General features: G+C 34.8%; 6 protein-coding genes across 7 annotated transcripts; 5 read left to right on the forward strand and 1 right to left on the reverse strand.

Annotated features, from left to right (window-relative positions):
* The first annotated feature begins 1,790 nt into the window (after nucleotides 1-1,790).
* LOC139883434 (G2/mitotic-specific cyclin S13-7-like) lies at nucleotides 1,791-3,970 on the forward strand. Its single transcript, XM_071867610.1, is given in 9 exon segments — nucleotides 1,791-1,833; nucleotides 2,154-2,268; nucleotides 2,371-2,431; nucleotides 2,513-2,752; nucleotides 2,832-2,945; nucleotides 3,037-3,109; nucleotides 3,112-3,284; nucleotides 3,376-3,534; nucleotides 3,629-3,970. Coding segments are annotated over 9 exon segments (1,320 nt in total).
* A 424-nt stretch (nucleotides 3,971-4,394) lies between these two features.
* Nucleotides 4,395-4,719, forward strand: LOC139883435 (G2/mitotic-specific cyclin S13-7-like). The gene is made up of 2 exons (XM_071867611.1): nucleotides 4,395-4,544; nucleotides 4,606-4,719. The coding sequence occupies exons 1-2, from the start codon at nucleotides 4,395-4,397 to the stop codon at nucleotides 4,717-4,719; spliced, it is 264 nt and encodes an 87-aa protein (XP_071723712.1).
* A 616-nt stretch (nucleotides 4,720-5,335) lies between these two features.
* Nucleotides 5,336-7,387, forward strand: LOC139883436 (protein trichome birefringence-like 13). Its single transcript, XM_071867612.1, is given in 8 exon segments — nucleotides 5,336-5,711; nucleotides 5,834-6,011; nucleotides 6,295-6,394; nucleotides 6,396-6,436; nucleotides 6,577-6,697; nucleotides 6,801-6,935; nucleotides 7,046-7,297; nucleotides 7,379-7,387. Coding segments are annotated over 8 exon segments (1,212 nt in total).
* Nucleotides 7,388-8,268: 881 nt separating this feature from the next.
* Nucleotides 8,269-10,417, reverse strand: LOC139883437 (B3 domain-containing transcription factor VRN1-like). Its single transcript, XM_071867613.1, has 5 exons — nucleotides 10,331-10,417; nucleotides 9,328-9,850; nucleotides 9,063-9,229; nucleotides 8,559-8,808; nucleotides 8,269-8,468 (listed from the first exon to the last, which is right to left on the reverse strand). The coding sequence occupies exons 1-5, from the start codon at nucleotides 10,415-10,417 to the stop codon at nucleotides 8,269-8,271; spliced, it is 1,227 nt and encodes a 408-aa protein (XP_071723714.1).
* Nucleotides 10,418-11,753: 1,336 nt separating this feature from the next.
* On the forward strand, nucleotides 11,754-16,564 carry LOC139883438 (calmodulin-interacting protein 111-like). The gene is made up of 10 exons (XM_071867614.1): nucleotides 11,754-12,053; nucleotides 12,252-12,407; nucleotides 12,628-13,478; nucleotides 13,905-14,109; nucleotides 14,254-14,461; nucleotides 14,698-15,176; nucleotides 15,289-15,715; nucleotides 15,866-16,137; nucleotides 16,208-16,344; nucleotides 16,420-16,564. Exons 1-10 carry the CDS (start codon nucleotides 11,754-11,756, stop codon nucleotides 16,562-16,564), a joined length of 3,180 nt encoding a protein of 1,059 aa, XP_071723715.1.
* Nucleotides 16,565-21,766: 5,202 nt separating this feature from the next.
* Nucleotides 21,767-22,729, forward strand: LOC139883445 (transcription factor MYBC1). Of its 2 annotated transcripts, XM_071867622.1 has the most exons (2): nucleotides 21,767-21,998; nucleotides 22,050-22,729. In XM_071867622.1, exons 1-2 carry the CDS (start codon nucleotides 21,767-21,769, stop codon nucleotides 22,727-22,729), a joined length of 912 nt encoding a protein of 303 aa, XP_071723723.1. The 2 variants fall into 2 exon arrangements, with proteins under 2 accessions (XP_071723723.1, XP_071723722.1); XM_071867621.1 differs by having other exon boundaries at nucleotides 21,767-22,729.
* Nucleotides 22,730-22,940: the final 211 nt, after the last annotated feature.

A 22,940-nucleotide genomic window follows, 5' to 3' on the forward strand; every position in this document is an offset into this window, starting at 1 on the left:
ATTATACCTAAGGGATAGTATTCTTGATCGTTGATTTGGAAAAATCTTCACAATTTAGGTTGATTCGAGCCCACCGAAAATAATGCTATTATATCGGTTTAAAAAAAAATCTATCTAAATAATTTGCCTTTCCTATTTATATTTTAGAAGTCAAATTAACTATTTCAATTAATTATATATCATAATTGTACTATTCTCTACACTACATTATTTGATCTGTCCAAGCGAGCGTTTGGATCGTAGTAATAAATTCGTCGGACTGTCGAGTGTACTGAACGTAGTATCGAACATAGGACTATAGTAAAGATTACGAAATTATTCTTTGTCTTTAAAATTATTTGATTGCATGATGACCAATTTTAATAGTATAAATTTTTATTCTTTGTCGAATACGGACAGCCAGTACCTCTGATCAGACTGTACGCTTTACTTTGACTGTTATCCAGCGTCGGGTAGGGCCGAGTTCCCGATATGAGTAACTCACATACGTGGGGAGGATCGTTACGACTAGCTATCATAATTGATTCGCTATTGATTTTCACTGAAGGGTTCAAATTGTGATAAAAAAAAATTGATATGAAAAATATCAAATTAATTGATTGATTGATTTAAAAACGTTATATGAATATTAAATATATTATCAAAAATTAAAATTGTTTAAAGTGATGAAAATTAATTATTGAAAACCTCACTAAACATATAGCTTACAGATTTCTACAAAATAAATATTTTCTCTAAGTTAATCATCGAGACGTGAACTGTTGTTTGTAGCGGATATCTACGCGTGTAAGATAAGGAATAAAGTGGGCTCCGTGCTAGTCGCATGGCGGCACTAGGATTTCTATTTGTATAATTATTTTAAAATACGTTATTGAATAATTATGATTTGATGTTTCCAAACATTTAATAATGTGTAATATGGATTATTACTTAATTTGGAATCGTTAAATTTATGGTTAAAGGTTGACTAAGTGAAAATATAATAATGATTATTGATTACGAGACACCGAACTCGGTCTCATTCTGGTGGGGTCGGGAACGAGCGTCTCAATCAATTTCACCATCATTCCTCTTCCAAATCTCATCTTATTATAGGCACTCTAATTGCAAATCAACCTAATTAAATTTCGATCTTATTTTTAATTTAGACATTAAAATAAATTTTAGACTTTTGATTAAATTATAATTCAAATAGTACTATAATAGCACAAACCAAATATAACATATACTACATATATATTATTTTTTATCTATGGCAACTTAATTATATATATTATTGTTACGAATTTTTTTAATGCATAATCGAATATTTTTTATGAATCATTAATCCGTTCAATGACTAGTTATTACAATAACACTATTTTTCACATGTCCTAAATTCTGGATTAAAATGCGACGTGTCGTTTAAAGACATTAGTTGCACGAAATATTCATGCCTCTCAATGTCATCTGATCACTCCTCTTATTTCCAATTCTGTTACTTAATTTATTCTCTCAAACGGTAACTCTTCGCCGTAAGCGAAACCTTGTGCGCTGCAACGGCTACTAGGTCTTTGAAAGTGCATCATACACTGTTGGATTAAAATAAGTTAGATCCAACGGACAATAATTAAACTAAAAATTTTGACCGTTGTAATTGAAAGCGCTGGCTTTGGCTCCCATCCTCAGCTTATATTAAAGAGAGACTGCGAACCCCATTCATTCGCTCATCTTCTGTCTTTTCTCACATCTCAATCAATCAGAGTCGGAGTAAAGAAAAAAAGAAGAAGACGAAGAAGAAGAAATTTGAGATGGCGACAACAAGACCCGTCGTTCAGCAACAACAAGCTAGAGGTATTCTTTTTTTTTTTTTTTTTTTTTTTATAATTACATTCTGGGTTATTGGGGGTTTCAGAACTTTTATCTGGATTTTAATTCGATGATTCGTAGATCGATAATATGGAATCTTTGTACGAATTTTATCTGGGTCGATTCAAATATCGCTGTTTGGTTGCCAAGAAAACTTGAAGGACGGCAAAAAGATTCAATTTTTAATTGGGGTTTCGTTATGAATCCACTGTGTTTTTTATTTGGGGGGAGTTGTTAACAGATCAAATTCATGAATTTCGTTTAATTGGGTTCTCACTAAACGATTTTTCTTTTTGAATGATTAGGTGAGGGAGTCGTAGGAAAGCAGCAACCAAAGAAGACAGGGGTTGTTGGTGTAGAAGGGAGGAGCCGAAGGGCACTTGGAGATATCGGAAATGTCGTAAATCGACCTATCACTAGGTATGAACATCTTATCTCATTATATAATTAAATGTATATATATTTGTTAAATTTGTATTATTAAATATTCCAATCTTGATGATTTTTAATGTTAATTTTCAGAAGTTTCTGCGCTCAATTACTCGCTAATGCACAAGCCAATAAGGCAGCTGAAATTAACAAGGTTTGTTGAATCTTTATTTAATCAATTTCATAATCTCCTTTGGAAAATTTGTCTGATTGATCTTTTTTTTTTTTCTTCCAGAAACAAGTCTGTGTCAATGTTGAAGGAAAGCAACCAGCTGTAATTGGCAAAAAGGTTGTTGCAGTTAACGCCAAAGCTGTTGTTCCTAAGAAAGTGACAACAAAACCTAAACCCAAGGAAGTGATAGAGATTAGCCCTGATACAGTAGCCAAACCGGAGACCAAGAAGCAAAAAGAAGCCGGAGCGTCGGCCAAGAAGAACGGACCCACTTTCACTTCCGTCCTAAACGCTCGTAGCAAGGTGAATAAACAACCCTATTCGACGTTCTTTTCCGATTTTTAAATGGATATTTGGTCTAATTTTGCGATTTTTTATTTAGGCTGCTTGTGTACCGAAGGAGGAGATAATCGATATCGACATAGCAGATGCGAATAACGATCTGGCTGCAACCGAATATGTTGAAGAGATGTACCAATTTTACAAGCTTGTTGAGGTATACTATAAGTTAATTAAATTTGTTTAAACTGATGAAAGTGTAATTATTTGAATTAGTATTGATGGTTAACAACTTGTGGATTATGCAGAATGAGAACAGGCCAACTGACTATATGGGATGTCAACCCGATATCAATGATAAGATGAGGGCAATTCTGGTAGACTGTTGATTGACGTGCACCACAAGTTTGAGTTGTCGTCGGAAACCCTATACCTCACTATCAACATCATTGATCGGTTTCTATCTGTGAAAACTGTTCCGAGAAGGGAATTACAGCTGCTGGGTATTAGCGCCACGCTTATCGCTTCGAAGTATGAAGAGATTTGGGCCCCTGAGGTAATCCTTTGTTTCTAATAGAGTCCCTTTTGTTTTGCTTTTGCGTATTTGGCCATGGACTAATTTGGGGAATGGATATTAATTTTTGCAGGTGAATGATCTGGTATGCATATCTGACAAAGCATACAGTTCCCAGCAGATCTTGATCATGGAGAAAACTATACTTGGAAAGCTAGAATGGACCTTGACATTGCCTACTAATTACGTATTCCTCGTTCGATTCATCAAGGCTGCAATTCCAGATCAAGATGTGAGTTAATTGGCTAATTCTCTTTGTTACTTCTTTACTGATTTCACACTTTTTACAAGTTCAAGAACTAAATGTTGGATTCTTATAAATACAGGGACAATTGGAGAATCTGGTATTTTTCCTGGCTGAGTTGGGTATTATGCAATATGGAACACTGAAGTTTTCTCCGTCAATGGTGGCTGCTTCAGCCGTATATGCCGCTCGTTGTACGTTGAACAAGAGTCCGGCTTGGACAGAGACATTGAAGCTTCACACAGGATTTACCGAGCAACAGTTGACAGAATGCGCTAAACTGCTGGTTTACTTCCACTCCAAGGCATCCGAGAGTAAATTGCAAGTTGTGTTTAGGAAATACTCCAAGGCAGAACGAGGCGCTGTCGCATTGCACCCACCAGCCAAATCTCTCTTGCCTGCTGCCAATGTTATCAGTTCGTAATGATTGAAGAAGACTTTTTTAATTTGATATCCGAAACTTAGTTTTAGATACTTGGCTTGAGTATTATTATTATTCATTGTTAATTTTTTTAACATGAATTTGTTTCTGACAATCAAAGAGGAAGAATTTTTTTCTTCTTTTTAACATGAATGTTTTACCAATTACCATACTACTTGTGTCAATCACTTAAGAGCTAAAATATATGCTCCATAAAACTCAATCGTTAATTGTGATGAGTTACAGTAATATTTATCTTGTATCTTGCTATTAACTTAATCGACCGTTTGCCATTCTTATCGCATCTGGCACTGCCTAGAAATTGTGTAGTAAGGATTATTTCGAATTCCTTAAATATATAAGGGTTAAAATTTTCAATTTTTCAAAGTATAGGGGTTTGAGCTTTGTAATTGTTTTGTTATAATAGATGGAGACTTTGGTATATATTTCCTGGCAGAGCTGGGGGATTCTGGAATATGAAACTTTAAAGTTCTGCCCATCAGTGGTGGCTGCATCAGCTGTGTATGCTGCTCGTTGCACGGATTCCGGCTTGGATGGAGATGCTCAAGTTTCACCCGTGATTCACAGAGCAACAACTAATGGATTGTGCTAAGCTGCTGGTTTATTATCACTCTAAGGCTGCAGACAATGAGATGAAAATTGGTTACATGAAATACTTGACTCCTGAACGAGTCGCAGCAGCATTGCTTCCACCAGCCAAAGATCTCTTGCCTGCATCAATCAGTTCATAATCTGATTAATGAAGAGATACTGAGCACATATCCGTCTTTGAATCTGATGGCTTGCAATCGTCAATGAGATTAATGGAGATGGTTCTTATTTTTTAGCATGTAGGATCTTTTTTGTAGGATCTGAGAGCTTAATTAGCTCTCCTTTTGTATTGCTCTTTTGTATATATTTAGTCATCGGCTTGCTCGTTTTGTTGTTAACTATGAAGTCGAATGGGCGAGGACAAAAATACTCTCCGTCGTGATCAATATAGTGTAGCCATTTTCGATTTGAAATGAAATCCTTGTGTATGTCACCATATGAGAAATTTTTTAAAAATAAAATTAATAGATCGATTTGTTCTAGAATCTACCATCTTCAATGCCAAGCATACAAACTTTTCTTGACGGGGTGTGTACGTATAATGTAGGAGTTTGAGGACTAATTTGGAACAACTAAAAACTTGGGAGGTATTCTAATTGAACGAGTTTGTGAACTGTGTAACTCACTCACTCGTCGCTCACTCACTCAATCTATCACTGAGACCTCTATTTTGACGACATGATTACAAAATCTCAGCACAATGTACAATCCGTATGTTGTTGTTGTTGATCGATCGAAACCCAATAGCGAAACACGATGATTCCCCAAACCCATCTTCACAAATCCAAAAAGCTTTCACTTTTCCCTTTATTTTCTCTTCTATGCTTCGCTTCCATCTTCCTTTGCTTATCTCTGTCCAAGAAAGCTTCCATTTCTTCCCAACCGCGCCAGAAATCTCTCCAATTCTTGGGGCAATGTGATTTCACAAATGGGTCATGGATCTACGACCCGAATACCCGACCACCCAGGTACGACAGCTCTTGCAAAGAGATTTTTAAGGGTTGGAACTGTGGTTTAAGTAACAAATCCAACGCTAATGAGATACCCAATTGGAAATGGAAGCCTAAAGGATGTGACTTGCCTCAGTTTGATGCTCTCAAGTTTCTCGAAACTTATAGAGACACTAATATTGGTAGCTTCTCTCTCTCACTCTCTGGGTTTAATTTTAGTACTGTTTAAGTTATTGATTACTTTGGATTAAGGTTATGTTGTTTTGATGGCATTATGAATGAATGAAAATGTTGAATAGTGCAGGGTTCGTTGGTGATTCGTTGAATAGAAATATGTTTGTTTCGCTATTTTGCACTTTGAAACAAGTCTCTGCTGAAGTTAAGAAGTGGCGTCCTGCTGGGGCTGATCGTGGCTATACTTTTCTTGCTTATAACCTTACCATAGCTTATCATCGAACAAATCTCTTGGCTCGTTATGGTAGGTAAGCTCATTTCTTATCATTCACTGATTATACTTTGTTAAGACAACATGGTAACATTCCACAAATACAAGCTTACATAGCTAAGCTGTGTTGCTTTTCCATCGAGAAGTTGTGCTATTGTTAATGTGTATGCTGAATGCTGTCCAACTTCAAAATTAGCAAATCACACATATTATAGCCCGCTCATGTGGAACGAACTCTCAAAATCTACTTTTAGGCCAAAAAAGTGCATGCTTTCATTGCTTGTATTTTGATTTTGCTATAACCCGCCTGTGCAAAATAGGTGGTTTGCGAATACTGATGGTGCTGAGTTGCAATCTCTTGGATATAAGGAGGGTTATAGAATCGATATAGATATTCCAGAAGGCACATGGGCAGAAGCTCCCAAACTTCCATGATATTCTCATCTTTAACACCGGGCACTGGTAAGGCTGCATTGTGTTTTCTGCTTAATGATGGTATTGATTAGTGAAAATATATTCCACATATGGATCAAAATTGAAACAACTTCTTTGTACGACATCTTGATTGCTGTTTGGTTTTGTATTTTTTGTTGTGTTGCTAGGTGGTGGGCTCCTTCAAAGTTTCATCCTGTCAAGTCACCCATGCTGTTCTTTGAAAAGGGTTTGCCTATCATTCCTCCAATACCACCCAAGGTTGGATTTGATAAAGTCTTAAGAAACATGGTATGGCGTACTCTTCCATTTTAATATACACAACTTCCACTTTGAAATATGCAAATTATCTGAAAGACAATTTGTACTTGCTGTTGACAATATTTTCTTACAGATACAATTTGTTGAGAAGAAAATGAGGCCAGGTGGCATTAAATTCTTTCGCACACAATCACCTAGACATTTTGAAGGGGGAGACTGGGACCAAGGTGGTACTTGTCAGCGGTTACAACCTTTATTGCCTGCCAAAGTGAGTGACCTAAAATTTGCATTCTAAATTGAAACTAGGTAGTTGTAGTGTTATTCATCTTTCATACTTAGAGAATAGCAAGTACTAAAGTCTAGTAAGTATCCTGTCAGGTTGAAGATTTTTTCTCGACGACGAACAACGGGACCAATGTGGAGGCGCGTTTGGTGAACCGCCACCTTTATAGAGCTCTTGAAGGAGCTGGTTTCCATATATTGGACGTTAGTCATATGAGTGAGTTCAGAGCAGATGCTCATCCATCTACATCTGGTGGTAAAAAACATGACGATTGCATGCATTGGTGCTTACCCGGAATGACAGATACTTGGAACGACTTGCTCATATTGTATCTAAACACTATCAAGGTTAGAGATTACTTGCAAAACCTAGTTTCTAATGAAAAGTTTTGAAATCTAATGACTGATTGGCTGTGTCCCTCATTGCAGATTACATGAAAAGCAATTTCCAGTTAGGGAACTTCTCAGAGGCATGAAAATGAACAGCGGTAGTATTTTTTCTGGATTTTCAAGATGCGGTGACTAGTGACTACCGATGTGAAAAATGCACTTGCTTGCCTGGAAAGCGTTTACCATGGATTTCTGATCAGAAGATCACATGTGATGTCTTGCAATGATCTGTTCATTAATCTGAACAGACATGACATGATGAGACTGAGTGTGTTTTGCAACCAATTAACTTGTAGTTAGTTTCCTGTCAGAACTCTGCATATGAACATCACTCAAACTGTACACTAGTACATTTTCAGACTTTGAATATTGTAATTCGTTATAATGTTGTGTCCGTTTTGGGGTTCAAACTCTAATTTATATTGGTTGAACGACATGATTGGCATGTTAGCTGTGTTCTAAACGACTCATTCGAATCTTGAAACATTCAGAAGACAATTAATACATGATAAGATATGCAAAATAGATTCATATGTATGTAGAAGTTGGATGTGGCTCCTTTCTACAACAAAATATCCAGATTAATTTAGTTTAATCCCCACAAAATATTGAAACATTCAGGCGTACGTCGTCGTCTGTCTTGATAAGCTCAAAAACACAGACATCTTCTTCCTGCAAATTGTTGTCCCTCATGAATCCAGAGAGTCCTGATAAATCCATAGCACTGGATTGCGATTGCCGTTTCATTTTCAAAGGCCAGTATTCCCTCTTAGCCGGATCGACGAGCGTAACATACGTTGAATTTCTACTCAGGTAATTGCTTGCAAATTCAGATGGCACATACGGCATGCACATATAATATATATAACATGTTAATTCAGACTATATATATTATTTCAAAATTGAAAAAATAATTATATAGGTTATAACTAGCTCACCATAGCACTGTTGAAGGAAAGATTCTTTCCCAAAATGACCATGAAGGAAGGGTTCTCAGGCTTCAACAATTTGGCTGCACTAACAGCTCTCTTTCCTCTCTTAGACAACTTTTCGCATTTTTTGGAAAAATTTTCTCCGCCAACAATCTCAATATGGTCTTTCTCAGAATTTGTTGATGTCTTGCTGACAACTACATGATAATCAATGACAACTACATAATTATAATTTGTAAGTTGAGAAAACAGAAAGCATTGAAATTAGTTGTAGTATGCAATTTTACCTGTGCGGAAGATTGACACTCTTAGCAAAAAGACATCGCTCATGATCTTCAACCTCTCGAAAATGCAAAAATCTTCTCTCTTCAAGCCATTCTCCCTAGAAAACCGACTCCATCCTTTTGTTAGAAACAGACAACCTGAAGTTCTCTTTTCGATTTGGAAACTCCATTCTCTTGTTCCACTCAAGTCTTGAACTATGATCGACTTCATGTCACTTGGCAAGTACTTCTTGACAAATTCGGCTGGCACATACTGCATACGCACCACAAGTAGTAACTAGTAATTAATTTCTTTTATTAAAAGATACTACCTCTATCTCAAAATACATGATGTTTTATATTTTTAGGTTCATTCACATGAACATGTATCTAGTGAAGAATCTTAATTAACTAAATACATGTACATATGAATGAACCTAAAAACTCAAAACAACATGTATTTTGAGACGGAGGGAGTACTATATATGTACGATATCGATTGTCAGGATAACTAGCTACATAGCTCACCATTTTTCCAGCTGCATTATTGATTTGCGATGCAAAAACTAGAAATGAAGGGTTTTCAGACTTGAAAAGTCTGGCTTTTGAAACTTGTTTCTTTCCATTTTCAGACAACCTTTCACATTCTCTGAGAAAGCTTTTACCGACAATAACCGGTAGCTCATATACTTTCCCTGCAAGGAAAATCATTAGGGCTAGATAAAATTAACATGGGATAAAGATTTATTGAAATTAAATGAAATACAATCAAAGTTTTGATTATTCCATGAACCTGCATCAGGCATTTTCGCGAGGCTGCCATTATTGATCATGGACACATCTAAATTTCTATCTGCACAGCCAATTCTCTTGAGGTTACTCAGATCATTTACATTTTCCGTCACTTGTCTAGGTCTTTTACGAGAATAATCTCTTTGTTTAGATGTGCTCGGGATCAGCACAGCATCACCAGGTTTAAAATCATCTTTTTCTAGATCTGTAACTGAAGTTTGGTTGTCATGGTTATTGCGATCATTGATTTCACCAATAGGCCTATCATCATACACATTATTGACCTCACAAGTTGTTAGGTCGAATATATGAACGTGAAAATTCGATAACCCCCTATAACTAAAGACTACAATATAGCCATATTGTAATTTATAATGGTCTAGAAATTCAGGCCAGCCAACATGGAAATAGATATTCTCTTCCGTTTTCAGTAACTCCACTTTCCAAATATGACCACCCACACTAAGCGTCACAACATCAGAAAGTTCAGCCCCGAATTTCTGAGAAAACTTTGTTGGAATCATCTGCAAACATATACATATATAAAATCATGCAAAAAGTAAATATATATATATATATGTGTGTATACTAAAATGTTTTTATACATTTCAAAGCTAGAAAGAAGTAATGAAACCCATATCTTGCTGTTTCACGAAAAGATTCAGATCTTATTGCTATGCAATTGAAAATACTCTCTATCTAGATGTGAATATTAGTGGTTTTGGTCTTGAAATCTTCATTATACATCAAACTATCTAATGCAGAAGCTGTATATATAGATGCAATTTGCATAGGAAATGCGAAGGTTAATTAAGGACGGAGGAAATACTAATTTTCACCGACAATTCTATACATCAATCCGCTTCCATATCATACAAAAAAGCATCAAACAGAGCACTTGCATGCAACAAAAATTAAAATAAAATGGGGACTAATTAAGCCAAAAACCAAATTTTGAATTAAAAAAACTCCTAGATTGAGATTAATTAGACATTATAAGTTACCATTTTTTCCGAGTGGACGTCCGGAATGTAAACCTTGACGAACCTGGGCTTGCATGTCACATTATTTCTCAAACTATCAATCTCCATTTTTCTGATTGTTAGTAAGAAAGCTTAGAGACTAGTGCTTGCTTTTTGAAGGTTGATCTGAGTTGACTTTGGGAGATTTATTTATTGATGCATGCAAGTGTACAAGTGCTTCAAAAGGAACGTCTCAATGGAACAGATGGATGTGCTATTCGGGAAGTGCTGACATGCATTGGTAGAAAAGATAATTTCATTAAATTGTTTTTAAAAGATATGGACAGCTAGAGAAAAATTCAACACATGTATTTACATGCATCAACCTAAACCGTGTATATTTAAAATCATATTCAAATCAAAACGTGACCAATTTATTAGACAATTTTTTTCGTTAGAAAAATATTGACTCCACGTTAAAGATGAGAGAATTTTAGATAGATAGTATTAAAAAAAACATCGTACACATTCAAATAAGGGAAAAGATGCTGCATCGTGACTAGCTAGACATGAGAAATCGTTTGTGTATTGCATGTAACGAAAAGGTCCCATTATATTAACTCTTCTTCGTAATTACACCACGATTACATAATCATTCATGTAACTCTTATTCAGTCTGTCTACAACTTTTTGCTAGACACAATGTATTTAAACAATCATAAAAAAAAATATTTAAACTAAAAATTAATTAGAAGAGATACAACTAACTCATCAAAGCGATATATATATATATATATATATTTTGAGATAAAAAGATATATTTATATTATTATATAATTTGAGAAGGAGAAAGTTGTAAACATAATTTTTTTCGTCTCATAATTGATAATACATGATAATTTGATTTAAGTTTGTGGTATGGTATAATTAATCAGATATATTGAGAGTATTTTTGTCAAAAAAAATATATATCAAATTATATATGATATTTTGTTCTATTTAAAAAAGGTTTAAGATAAAAATTTTCCAACAAAAATACTCTCAATACATCTTATTATTTATTACTCCGCACATCATATAAAAAGAATTGTATAAATGGACGGAGGTAATAGAAGATTATAATCAGAAAATACAAGATTCAAATAAAATAAAATAAAATCAGCACCTATGGTCTAATGGTTATCGAAATGGGTTATCATCCTGAAGATAATGGATCGATCATCCATTTATGGAAGAAGGACTATCCTCTTTTTATAGTCCAAAATCAATAAAAAAAATATAAGATTATCTGGACCGAGGGCCGAAAAGGAATTGTGCGAGCCCAGCCCACTATTGCCATAATCTTCCCCATTTCTCTTCTTTTATTCCAAAAAATATAATATATATATATATAAAAAAAAAAAATCATATTTGCAGGTTTTCAAAAACCCTGGGTTTTAGCTAAAACCCATTTAACATTGTTGAAATGCCTTCAAATTCGAAGAAGAAATCAAAGTCATCAGCTTCAAAGCAATCGAGTTCTGAGTATTCTGAATCATCTCCCAGGACGCCATTAGTTAATAATCATCTAGACTCTGATGTTGTTAGCGAAGAAGATTTACGAAGTTCAGTCATAGATGCTTCAAGTCGGTTCCCTACTCTAATTGGAAGTTCTGCTCTCATTAGTCGAATCACCCATGTCGATTTCGATTCCAGAGGCTGCAAAATCTGGCTCTCAGAACCCGCCATGGTCGCTTCTTCTCTTTCTCCTGGCTCTATTGTCTCGGTAAAGTTACCATTTTTTATTCCATATAAACAAAATTGTTTGATGTTGTTGCTGATTGGAGCTCTTTGAAATAGAGAAATGCCCATTTCAATTAAAAGGGTTTTAGAATCTTACCTGAATATATATATATATATATATATATTTGACTAGACTGAGCAGTAAGGAATAGTTTGATGTTTTAATTTCGGTCTTCTGCAGGTGTCGCTTGCTGCTTCAAGGAGGAGAATTTCGAATAGTTTTCCTCTAGGCTCATTTATGGACGAGTGTGCTGAAAAATTCGGCGATTCTGTTGAGGAGATGGGTAATGAAGTAGGGACCTACTTTGCTATAGCCACAGTTTATCCTTCTACTAAGGTGTGTATGATGATGTGTGTTTCTGTTGTTCATTTCTAGTAATGCTGTATTGATGGAAGAAAAAGGTCAAACGAGATTAACCCTCTAAGAGAATGAAATATTTATCTAAACATGTCTTGATGAACGACTTTATGTGAAAGATTTGGTATTATTGAAAAATTGTTTTGTGCACTGAACTAGCTCTGTTTTTTACCTTTCTTCTCTATTTGATTTTCAAAAGGTTTTGAAAGATGGAGCGCGGTTGTCGTGTGACCTTTTATACACAATGGGAAGTCCGGCTTCAGGACGAATTTTGTTCATATACCCATTGAGCAATCAATCTATGATAAATGAGAGCCATCAGTTAAATGGTGGAGTTGACCATCTCCGGCTACATAACTGCAAGGAATTGTATTTAGACATGGTTACTTGCATAGATGGACCGAAAAGGACTGGTGGTGCAGATAATGTCCATGATCGAACCCCAAGTGGATTAGTTTCTTCCCCTAAGACGCCATTGTATCAATCCAAACTTACCTCTCCCATTGTTAATGAGTTAGCTACACCATATAATGACTCAACATTTAATTCCGCAAATACTTTGAGGTCGCAATCTAATATAGTTCATATTAGAGAGATGTTAGCCGATGAGAATGCTAAGAAACTTCTGCAGACGTGTGCCACTTCATGGTTGTATTCTCGCTGTTTACTTTATGGAAATCTTGTGACCATTCCGATACTTTCAGAGCTTTGTATTTTCCATGTCGTTGGTGCTAATTCATCCCCAGAATCTGCTGATGAAGTTATGTCAAAAGGAAAGAGTACCAGTCTTGACGTCCAAGATACTGAAGCAGTGAATCATAAGAATGAAGCCTTTGCTATGAAACATGACACAAAAATATATTTGTCTCTACGTTCAAATTCAGAATCTGACATCTCTCAGAGGAGGAGCTCGTCACACTTGCAGCTTCAATTTGAGGAAGTAAAAGCTAGAGCAGTATATGATCATCCAGAATTGGGAGGCCTGTCTAAAGAATATGCGACTTTGAAGGATATAATTATTCAATCATCCAAGAAAAATGGATTATCGAGGTATGTTGTATACAATAGTTTTGGTTGTTGGTTAGTTTCTATAAGAAGCATTGATTCCCTCACTTTTCTTGGCCACATGCAATCAATAGTTATCTTTAACATTTCCTCACTTTAGGACTCAGTACGGAAACGTTTTCATTTTTGCTTAACCACTGGCCATAGTTTTATAGAGATTTTAGGAATGAGAATTAGCGTCATTAACGCAAAGCTGCAAATCATCAGATGCATGACCTTCTCCAGTTAGCTAGATTTGTGTTAAACCAAAGATCAGTAGTCAAGAGGATAAGGAGCTATTTTATTTAACTATCAATGAAACTAGATTTGTGCTTATGGTGATGTGGTTTGCGTAAGAGTCAATGTACATGTTCAGTAAGGTCTTACATTTCTGATACTTTTGCATTAACAAATATTGACATAACCTTCTAGTTTTGGTTTGCGAACGACAAAGGGAGTGCTTCTCCGTGGCCCACCTGGCACAGGAAAAACCACTTTGGCTCAACTATGTGCACGGGATGCTGGCGTTAACCTTTTCCCCATAAATGGACCTGAGATAATAAGCCAATACCATGGAGAAAGTGAGCAAGCCTTGCTTAAAGTTTTTGATTCAGCTAGCCAAGCCTTACCTTCTGTGGTAAGACATCTTTACCCAGATTTATAAAATCTAATTGGGGGAGAAACTGAAAAAAAAAGCAGCGACTTATGTTGAGAATGCACTCAATTGATTCGTCTTCTCTCCTTTTCTTGGTGCTCATGTGCGTTGATGTTGCTTCAACAGGTTTTCATTGATGAGCTGGATGCCATTGCACCTGCCAGAAAAGATGGAAGTGAAGAGCTATCGCAGAGAATGGTTGCCACATTGTTAAATTTGATGGATGGAATTAGTAGAAGTGATGGTGTCCTTGTAGTGGCTGCAACCAACCGGCCAGATAGTATCGAACCAGCACTCAGACGGCCTGGAAGACTTGACAAGGAAATTGAGATAGGTAATGTTGAGGGTTTTATTTTTTAATCCAAGTAATCGCCTAAATTCTATAGGAAGTCAAGTGACAAAAGGCTTCCTACTTAGTCAATCAAGACAATGAGTCTAGGGAATTAAATTCATTAGAGGCGAACCTCATAGCCTTGGTTACCACGTTGTGATGTATGGACTTTTAATTTCGTGAACCTCTGAATAACATTCAGTTATGATCATTCATTTTTTCCCAAAATTTACGTGTAGGTGTTCCATCTCCCAAGCAACGTTTGGACATACTGTACACGATACTGAGAAAAATGGAGCATTCTCTTGCAGACTTGCAAATTCAACAACTTGCTACAACCACTCATGGTTTTGTGGGAGCTGATATAGCGGCACTATGCAATGAAGCAGCCTTGGTTTGTCTGAGGCGTTTTGCAAAGCTTCAAAAGTCGTGTGTGCAGTCTGACCAGTCACTTGTTGCTTATGAAGGACGCGATCTAGTTGAAGTGTCTGATTCTGTAAGTGGCACTACAAATATTTCTAGGGATTGCTCGGATTCAGCATCTTCTCATGTCCCAAATTCAGGAAATTCTTTGGTCTCAGAAGTTAGAGATAACTCTAACGAAGACCCAAGTCCGTGTTCAGAAACAACTTCGGCGGAAGAAGAATTTATGTTGAAAGTCAGTTTTGAAGATATTGAGAAGGCCAGGATGAAAATCAGGCCTAGCGCCATGCGAGAGGTATGATTATCAAATTCTTTCATCTACCCTTCAGCTTATTGCTTCAGTTTAAACCTGTACGAAGAACAAATGTACCAAACTCATTTTTTAGTCTGTGCCATTTGTTTCATAGGTAATTCTTGAAGTTCCCAAGGTTAACTGGAAAGATGTTGGCGGCCAATGGGAGGTTAAAAATCAATTAATGGAAGCAGTGGAATGGCCACAAAAACATCGTGATGCATTTACGCGGATCGGTACTCGTCCCCCAACAGGAGTGTTGCTTTTTGGCCCTCCTGGTTGTAGTAAGACCCTCATGGCTCGTGCTGTGGCTTCCGAAGCAGGACTTAATTTCCTGGCTGTGAAAGGCCCGGAACTCTTTAGTAAATGGGTTGGAGAATCTGAGAAGGCAGTAAGATCTTTATTTGCAAAGGCAAGGGCCAATGCTCCATCGATTATATTTTTCGATGAAATCGATGGACTCGCAGTCATCCGAGGGAAGGAAAGTGATGGAGTTTCAGTTTCCGACAGGGTTATGAGTCAGCTTCTTGTTGAATTAGATGGTGAGATTCCATCCCTCAGTGGTTAGCCGTAGACATCATAATCTGAGCAGAATAAAACCTAAAAAGACTATCTTTAAAGGGAACCCAAGATTTATAAAATAAATATGTTTAGATATTGTCCTTGTTGTAACATATCATGTTCTAATTCAGGTTTGCATGAAAGGGTTGATGTAACTGTCATCGCTGCGACAAATCGGCCGGATAAAATTGATCCAGCCCTTCTGAGACCAGGACGCTTTGATCGGATACTATATGTGGGACCTCCATCGGAATCTGATCGTGAAGAAATATTTGGTATACATTTGCGTAAAATACCATGTAGTTCTGATGTCAGTATAAAAGAGCTGGCTAGTCTTACAAAAGGATGTACTGGAGCTGATATATCATTAATTTGTCGGGAAGCAGCCATTTCAGCTATTGAGGTTCGTCATTCCGAGCATTTCTTTTTGGTTTATTCTTCGACACAAAGAGTAACATCTCTGTTATATCTAGGAATCTCTTGATGCTACTGAAATAACAATGCCACACTTAAGAGCTGCAATTGGTCGAGTGAAGCCGTCAGAAAGTATACCTTATCAAGAGCTATCAGCTAGATTCCAAAGGCTTGCCCACTCTAGTACTACTGAAAATTCAGATGAACATACACACGTGCAAAATTCGAGGGAATCAAACTCGTCCGCAATCTGGTAATTATTTTTCGTAATATTTTTGGGATTCAGAGAATGTTTTGTCAGTTTTATTAGTGAGAACTCAATGCACATCTCCTGGATTGGCAGGACTATGATAAAATCCAGCATGCAGTTCGTATATCGGCTCCCATCAGCCATTCTACACTCCAAAGATAGATAAAATAGAATTATAAGTGGGTTATAATATCTAGAAGTGTGTGGGTATGGACATCAGATGTGCATGATTGTTGTTGTAACTAAAAAAGTTTGGTTTTTTATTTGTAATCGTACCCAATTTTTCTTTCAATGGAGAAATTAATTGTTGCCACTTGAGACCACCCAAAAAAAAGATTTTTTTTTTTTAGTAATTTATTATTCTCTGTAGACAAATAGTTATTGGATGACACGGACCTGATAGATATAAAATCTAAAAAAAAGGAAAAACTAAGGTAAGGATAGAATTATTGGATACTAGTCCTGATTAGTGAGGTAGGTAGAGAGAGAAAGGGAGAGGTCAACAATAGCTGCCTCCTAGTGGATGGATGGATTCCCAGATTGATTTTCATTTTTTTGGCTTGTCAATGTCATTGGCAGTAATTCGGTATTTAAATTTAACTCTTTCGTAATTTACGTTAACTGTGTTAAAAATGTTTAAAGAAAAAAAAAAAAAAGGTTTTGAATCCTTATATGTACAATTCAATCATTGCTGAGTCTAATAAGTTACCCATCCCATCCCAGCCCACTCCATTTACTTTTATTTTTCATCCACACAAATAAAACATTGAAAATAGACCATCGTGAAATGAAGGGAGTGTAAATACATCACCCACGATCCGTCGACCACTACTCAACTAGGTTTAAGATTCAAATCCTAATAGGAATAATGCTGGATATTATCCGTCTTTATAGCTATTATTTTGAATTTTTAAATTCATTTAAAAATTGATGTGTTTAATTATTATTAGTATTTAGATACATAGTTAAAAACGTCATTTATTTGAAAATAAAAAAATACTATATTTCAATGTTATTCACATTAATTTAGAAATATAATAAATAAACCTCTAATATATATATATAATACGTAAATTTTAACCAATATTGATGATTCTCAAAAACCGACTCAAAGCGTATAACCAACTAATAATGACTACAGATCCTGAATTCAATCTTTTTTTTTTTTAATGTAATGAAGTTATTGTGGATGAAACTGACGTAAAAGATCATACTTTAAAGATATTTTTATTTTTTTAGGTACATGAAAAAGATAACATAAGAAAGGGAAAGGTAACCAAATTAATGATGGAGATTGAAGGGGTTAATATTAACTTAACTAGTGGATGAAGTCATTGATATAGAGTTTACAAAGTTGAAAGTGACTAACGTTTGAGAGAATCTAATCTAATTGAGAAGTGAAGAAGAAAACAAATTAATTAATTAGCATTAAATTAATTAGTTTAATCAAGTCCCGTAATAAGTGAGTTTAACATAATTAAACCAAAAACATCAAAAGTGGGGATCACATGATCTACCAATATTTCAACCTAATAAAGACTCATTTTTTATCGTGATTTTTTAACAATCATATGTATATGTTGTTTTGACAACTAGCTAGGTTGCACGTAAATACAAAAACAATTTGCCCTTTTTTTTTTTCTTTTTTCTTTTTAAGCAAGCAATTTTGGGTGGCCTTTGATTACGACCTTCATTTAATTTGCTTTATTATCATGACTATCATTTTGTTTAGAAGACTAAATTCTTAGTTAAGGATGATTAACCTTTTGACAAAGATTAATGCTAACAAAGTTATCACGGGAAAATCAATGACTAAAAGAAATTTAATTGATGTGATACATGGACCAACTGAACACCCAATCTCAATTGTAATATGGATAAACTATTTTTTTCTTTTTTTTCTCTTTTTAAGGATGGATATTATAAAGCGGAATGGCAATCGAATACAACGAACGATAGTGGTAATCATCCGTGATATGGATAATTAATATGAAATTTGTTGTATGTATATCATCTAGATTTTAGAATATCGTCACCCTATAAAACTTTTAGAATATCGTAAATTTATCTTAATTTTCTCAGCAAATCGATCCTACAATCATTAATTGGATTTTTCTTTAGGTGTGTGACATACTTTACCGTAACAACCACATTATTAATATTTTGTTTATACTACTTTATATTATATTATTTTTTCTATTATAACGTAATAACATCACGTCTTTTTTTATTGAGTTAATTAAATGATAATAACCATATGATTTGCAATATTAATAATCATATGATTAAACCAATATCTTTCTATGTATAATAGAATAATGTCCACGGAGAAAACGCTTTTAAAAATTTAAATATCCTATATGTCAATTAATGTTCTTCATAATCCACAAGATATTCACTAATAATTAAGGTCGGTTGAATTTCCACAACAGTACTATGCATTTTTTTTCATATTATTATTTGGAAAAAGATTAGAATAAAAAATACTCACTTGGCACGTTAATGCCACATATATAACGCAGTAACTATTATCTGGCCAATCATACGTTTTTTTTTCCTTATAAAAACAAAAATGAAACTAGAAAATCAATTCCATAAAAGATCCAAAACTCATGGAGGAGGTGTTGATCCTTTACATACAGTGAAACTGTCAAGTTGGTAAAGAAAATAATTTCGATAAATAATTCGTGCAACATCGTAAAATTCCACAAGGAGTCAATAATAACAACCAATATTAATTTTATCGAATAAAGTTGGTTATATAAATCATCACGTTTAAATTTAACATCGTAAACAACGGAGCAGATTTGGGTGGATAGTACTATTTCCATCTCAGTATGTGTTTAAAATAATCACTCTCCGTCCACGTCTTCATATCCGAATAAAAAATTACATCTATTCCTACATCCATATCCATAGATTTTTTTATTCATCAATTTCTTTGAAAATTTAACATTAAAAACATAAAAAATAGAATAAAATCAATCGGAAACTATTTTAATTATTAACCAACGATAGTTATAATTTTTTACAGTTACATTAAATATTTATAAAATAAAATTAATGCAATTTCACAAATAATAAAAAATCGAAATAGCTATATTTTATCGGATTGAAAAACAATATTTATAGCTATTTTATCGAAGCGGATATTCATGGATAAAATTTCGTATCTGTCCCCGTCATTTATGATGTGGATAAATTTTTCTAATCACTCTCCGTCCACGTCTTCATATCCGAATAAAAAATTACATCTATTCCTACATCCATATCCATAGATTTTTTTATTCATCAATTTCTTTGAAAATTTAACATTAAAAACATAAAAAATAGAATAAAATCAATCGGAAACTATTTTAATTATTAACCAACGATAGTTATAATTTTTTACAGTTACATTAAATATTTATAAAATAAAATTAATGCAATTTCACAAATAATAAAAAATCGAAATAGCTATATTTTATTGGATTGAAAAACAATATTTATAGCTATTTTATCGAAGCGGATATTCATGGATAAAATTTCGTATCTGTCCCCGTCATTTATGATGTGGATAAATTTTTCTAATCACTCTCCGTCCACGTCTTCATATCCGAATAAAAAATTACATCTATTCCTACATCCATATCCATAGATTTTTTTATTCATCAATTTCTTTGAAAATTTAACATTAAAAACATAAAAAATAGAATAAAATCAATCGGAAACTATTTTAATTATTAACCAACGATAGTTATAATTTTTTACAGTTACACTAAATATTTATAAAATAAAATTAATGCAATTTCACAAATAATAAAAAATCGAAATAGCTATATTTTATTGGATTAAAAAACAATATTTATAGCTATTTTATCGAAGCGGATATTCATGGATAAAATTTCGTATCTGTCCCCGTCATTTATGATGTGGATAAATTTTTCTATCCACTTTCGTATTCATGGGATTTTTTACCCTCCAAATTTACTCCAAAATAAATAAAATTTAATAAATCTTCGAATAGAATTATCATCCCTAATCGTAAATTTTCAAGATATGCAATTCTTTTTTCATTTTGTAGTATATTTTGATAGATCAATTTGTTTCATTTTACCTAAGAAGGTAAAGTTTTCATTTCAGAGTTTCAATGGTCCACTTTGTTTAAAACAAAAATAGCAAATACTAATATAGCCCAAAAAACTAAACAGAGAATAATGAACTTCATATGTACCTTCAATATCTTTTTTTTTTTTTGATGATATGTACATTCAGTATTTGAGAAAATAATATGTAAACGTTATTATAAAGTTTAATCTTTTAAGTTACTCATATTATTTAACTAAAATATCACAAATGAAGGATAAATAATGGTCATAAATTTTTATCTAAAGCAAACAAGCATTATAGTCAGATGAAGAGGATGTTATTGAATATACTATTATAAGAAAGTAAAAGTTTTAAAATGAAATAAAAATAAGTCTTGTAATTTTAGAAAAATGTAGTGCATAAATCACTTAGAACCGAATTATGATTAAGGCATCGTCTCTTTTTTCGAAGGTCTAATGTTCGAATTTCGTTGAGAATTTAAAAAAATTTAAAAAATAAATTTTCGTATTATCGAAATTGATATTTTAATTAAAAAAATATTAATTAAAAACCCAATATTGGATAAGATAGAATACTTTTTTTTTTTTAAGTTAGATAGAATACTGAAAAAAACATTTCTAACACTGAATCTCAAGTTTAGATTAAGACCCTCAAATCCCGGAAAAAGGAAAATAAAAAAGAAAAATGATTACTACCATAAATAAAAATAAGAAGAAAAGAATCATTCATGATCATCATCATATTGAATTGATCATGATCAACAAATAAATACACTTTGTAGTATTATTGAAAAGCTGAAGAAAACAAGATCCACCTCGAACCTCTCTCCATTCCTTAATTACTCCTCCAAAGCTCACAGACAAAATCTCTCTCTCTCTCTAGAATCAAGTGAAAAAAAAGTCAATTTTTCCAGGGAGAGAGGAAAAGGACGAACAGCAAAGAAGAAGAAGAAGAAGAAGAAGATAATCCTTAAGTAAATTGTAATCCTATCTATCATCCCTTTGTTTTGTTCTTTTGTTGTTCAAGTAATAGTGTTTCTTCAATCCATATTAGCTTATCTGCTTTGGGTTTGTTTTGTTTCTTTAATTTGGTACATATATACAAACACTCGCTGGCTCTACTAAAGCTCATATCTTGAAAAAGATACATATATATAGCTCCTATAGAATAAATCATCTTTGTAGCTTTTACCAGAATTAGACTTGGATTACTGAATATATAGGAGCTGTACTCGATTGGATTTTTGTCAAATTTGAGAAAGATTGAATTTTTAATTAAAATGAGGGAAGATGAACCCAATTGGTTTGCTAGATGGGAAGAAGAACTACCATCCCCTGAAGAATTGATGCCTATCTCTCAAACCCTAATCACCCCTGATCTTGCCCTTGCTTTCGATATCCGAAACTCAAACAGCACCAACAACAACAATTTTCTCATCAATAACCACCACCTCCACCAGGTTCCCACCACCCCTCCACCGCCACCTCTGCCCCTCTCCTCCGCTGCCACAGGTGGCGCTGCCACTCCTCAGTCTCAGGCCAACTCTGCAGCTGCAGGGGCAGAATTCGGGGCCGATTCCAGCGAATTGTGCTCGGGGAATGGCGGGGATGAGCCAGCCAGAACACTCAAGAGGCCACGGCTAGTGTGGACCCCACAGCTGCATAAGCGGTTCGTCGACGCTGTGGCCCACTTGGGGATTAAGAATGCCGTACCTAAGACCATAATGCAGCTTATGAGTGTAGACGGGTTGACCAGGGAGAATGTCGCCAGTCACTTGCAGAAGTACCGGTTGTACCTGAAGCGTATGCAAGGTTTGTCTAGTGGCAGCGGTGGGGGAGTAGGTAATGGGAGCCCTGGGGGTGGACTTGCTTCCGCCTCATCCGATTCGGCCACGGATCATTTATTCGCCAGCCAACCTGTGCCTGCCCATTTTTTGCATCCGCGGCCCAACTCGGACCATTTCATGCCATTTGTACCTATGGCTGCTGCCCTGCAACAGCATCATCACCAGCAACAGATAGCTGCAGCCGTGGCGCAACGGCAAATGGCGCATTTCGGGTCGCCGACAAATGGAGGAGGAGGGTTCGACCATCCTTTCTTGGCCAGGCAGATGACACAGCAACAACAGCCACTTCAAAGGATGGTGCACAATGCAGTTCCTAATTATGTGGAGGATTTGGAGTCAGCTAATGCAAATGGTGGAAGAAAGGTGCTCACTTTATTTCCAACTGGGGATGATTAAATTTGGTGACTTTTTCATTTTGACTTGAGAAATTGTGAAGCTTTAGTCTTTGATGGTGGGTACTTATGTTAGATATTTTGTAATCTAATTGGTGTGGTCGGTGCTGAGATTCATCGGAAACTGTATATCATCAGGTTCTGATCGGAAGTTTCGCTGTCGTTGTCGTTCTTTTGTTATTGCTGTACTTCAATGTCATCTCAATCAAATGTCT

The sequence above is a fragment of the Rutidosis leptorrhynchoides genome, unplaced genomic scaffold, assembly GCF_046630445.1.
Source record: "Rutidosis leptorrhynchoides isolate AG116_Rl617_1_P2 unplaced genomic scaffold, CSIRO_AGI_Rlap_v1 contig4, whole genome shotgun sequence".
Classification (NCBI taxonomy): domain Eukaryota; kingdom Viridiplantae; phylum Streptophyta; class Magnoliopsida; order Asterales; family Asteraceae; genus Rutidosis; species Rutidosis leptorrhynchoides.

What these genes read in the sequence shown, in the direction of transcription:
- LOC139883435 (XM_071867611.1), top strand. Translation starts at nt 4,395, where the DNA reads ATGGAGACTTTGGTATATATTTCCTGGCAGAGCTGGGGGATTCTGGAA. An exon ending in GAGATGCTCAAGTTTCACCC is followed by an intron (nt 4,545 to 4,605) that starts GTGATTCACAGA and finishes TATCACTCTAAG; the next exon opens with GCTGCAGACAATGAGATGAA.
- LOC139883437 (XM_071867613.1), bottom strand. Translation starts at nt 10,417, where the DNA reads ATGGAGATTGATAGTTTGAGAAATAATGTGACATGCAAGCCCAGGTTC. An exon ending in CGCGAAAATGCCTGATGCAG is followed by an intron (nt 9,230 to 9,327) that starts GTTCATGGAATA and finishes TTTTCCTTGCAG; the next exon opens with GGAAAGTATATGAGCTACCG. An exon ending in AGTGTCAATCTTCCGCACAG is followed by an intron (nt 8,469 to 8,558) that starts GTAAAATTGCAT and finishes ATTATCATGTAG; the next exon opens with TTGTCAGCAAGACATCAACA.
- LOC139883438 (XM_071867614.1), top strand. Translation starts at nt 11,754, where the DNA reads ATGCCTTCAAATTCGAAGAAGAAATCAAAGTCATCAGCTTCAAAGCAA. An exon ending in AAGAAAAATGGATTATCGAG is followed by an intron (nt 13,479 to 13,904) that starts GTATGTTGTATA and finishes ATAACCTTCTAG; the next exon opens with TTTTGGTTTGCGAACGACAA. An exon ending in GCCAAGCCTTACCTTCTGTG is followed by an intron (nt 14,110 to 14,253) that starts GTAAGACATCTT and finishes TTGCTTCAACAG; the next exon opens with GTTTTCATTGATGAGCTGGA.
- LOC139883445 (XM_071867621.1), top strand. Translation starts at nt 21,767, where the DNA reads ATGAGGGAAGATGAACCCAATTGGTTTGCTAGATGGGAAGAAGAACTA.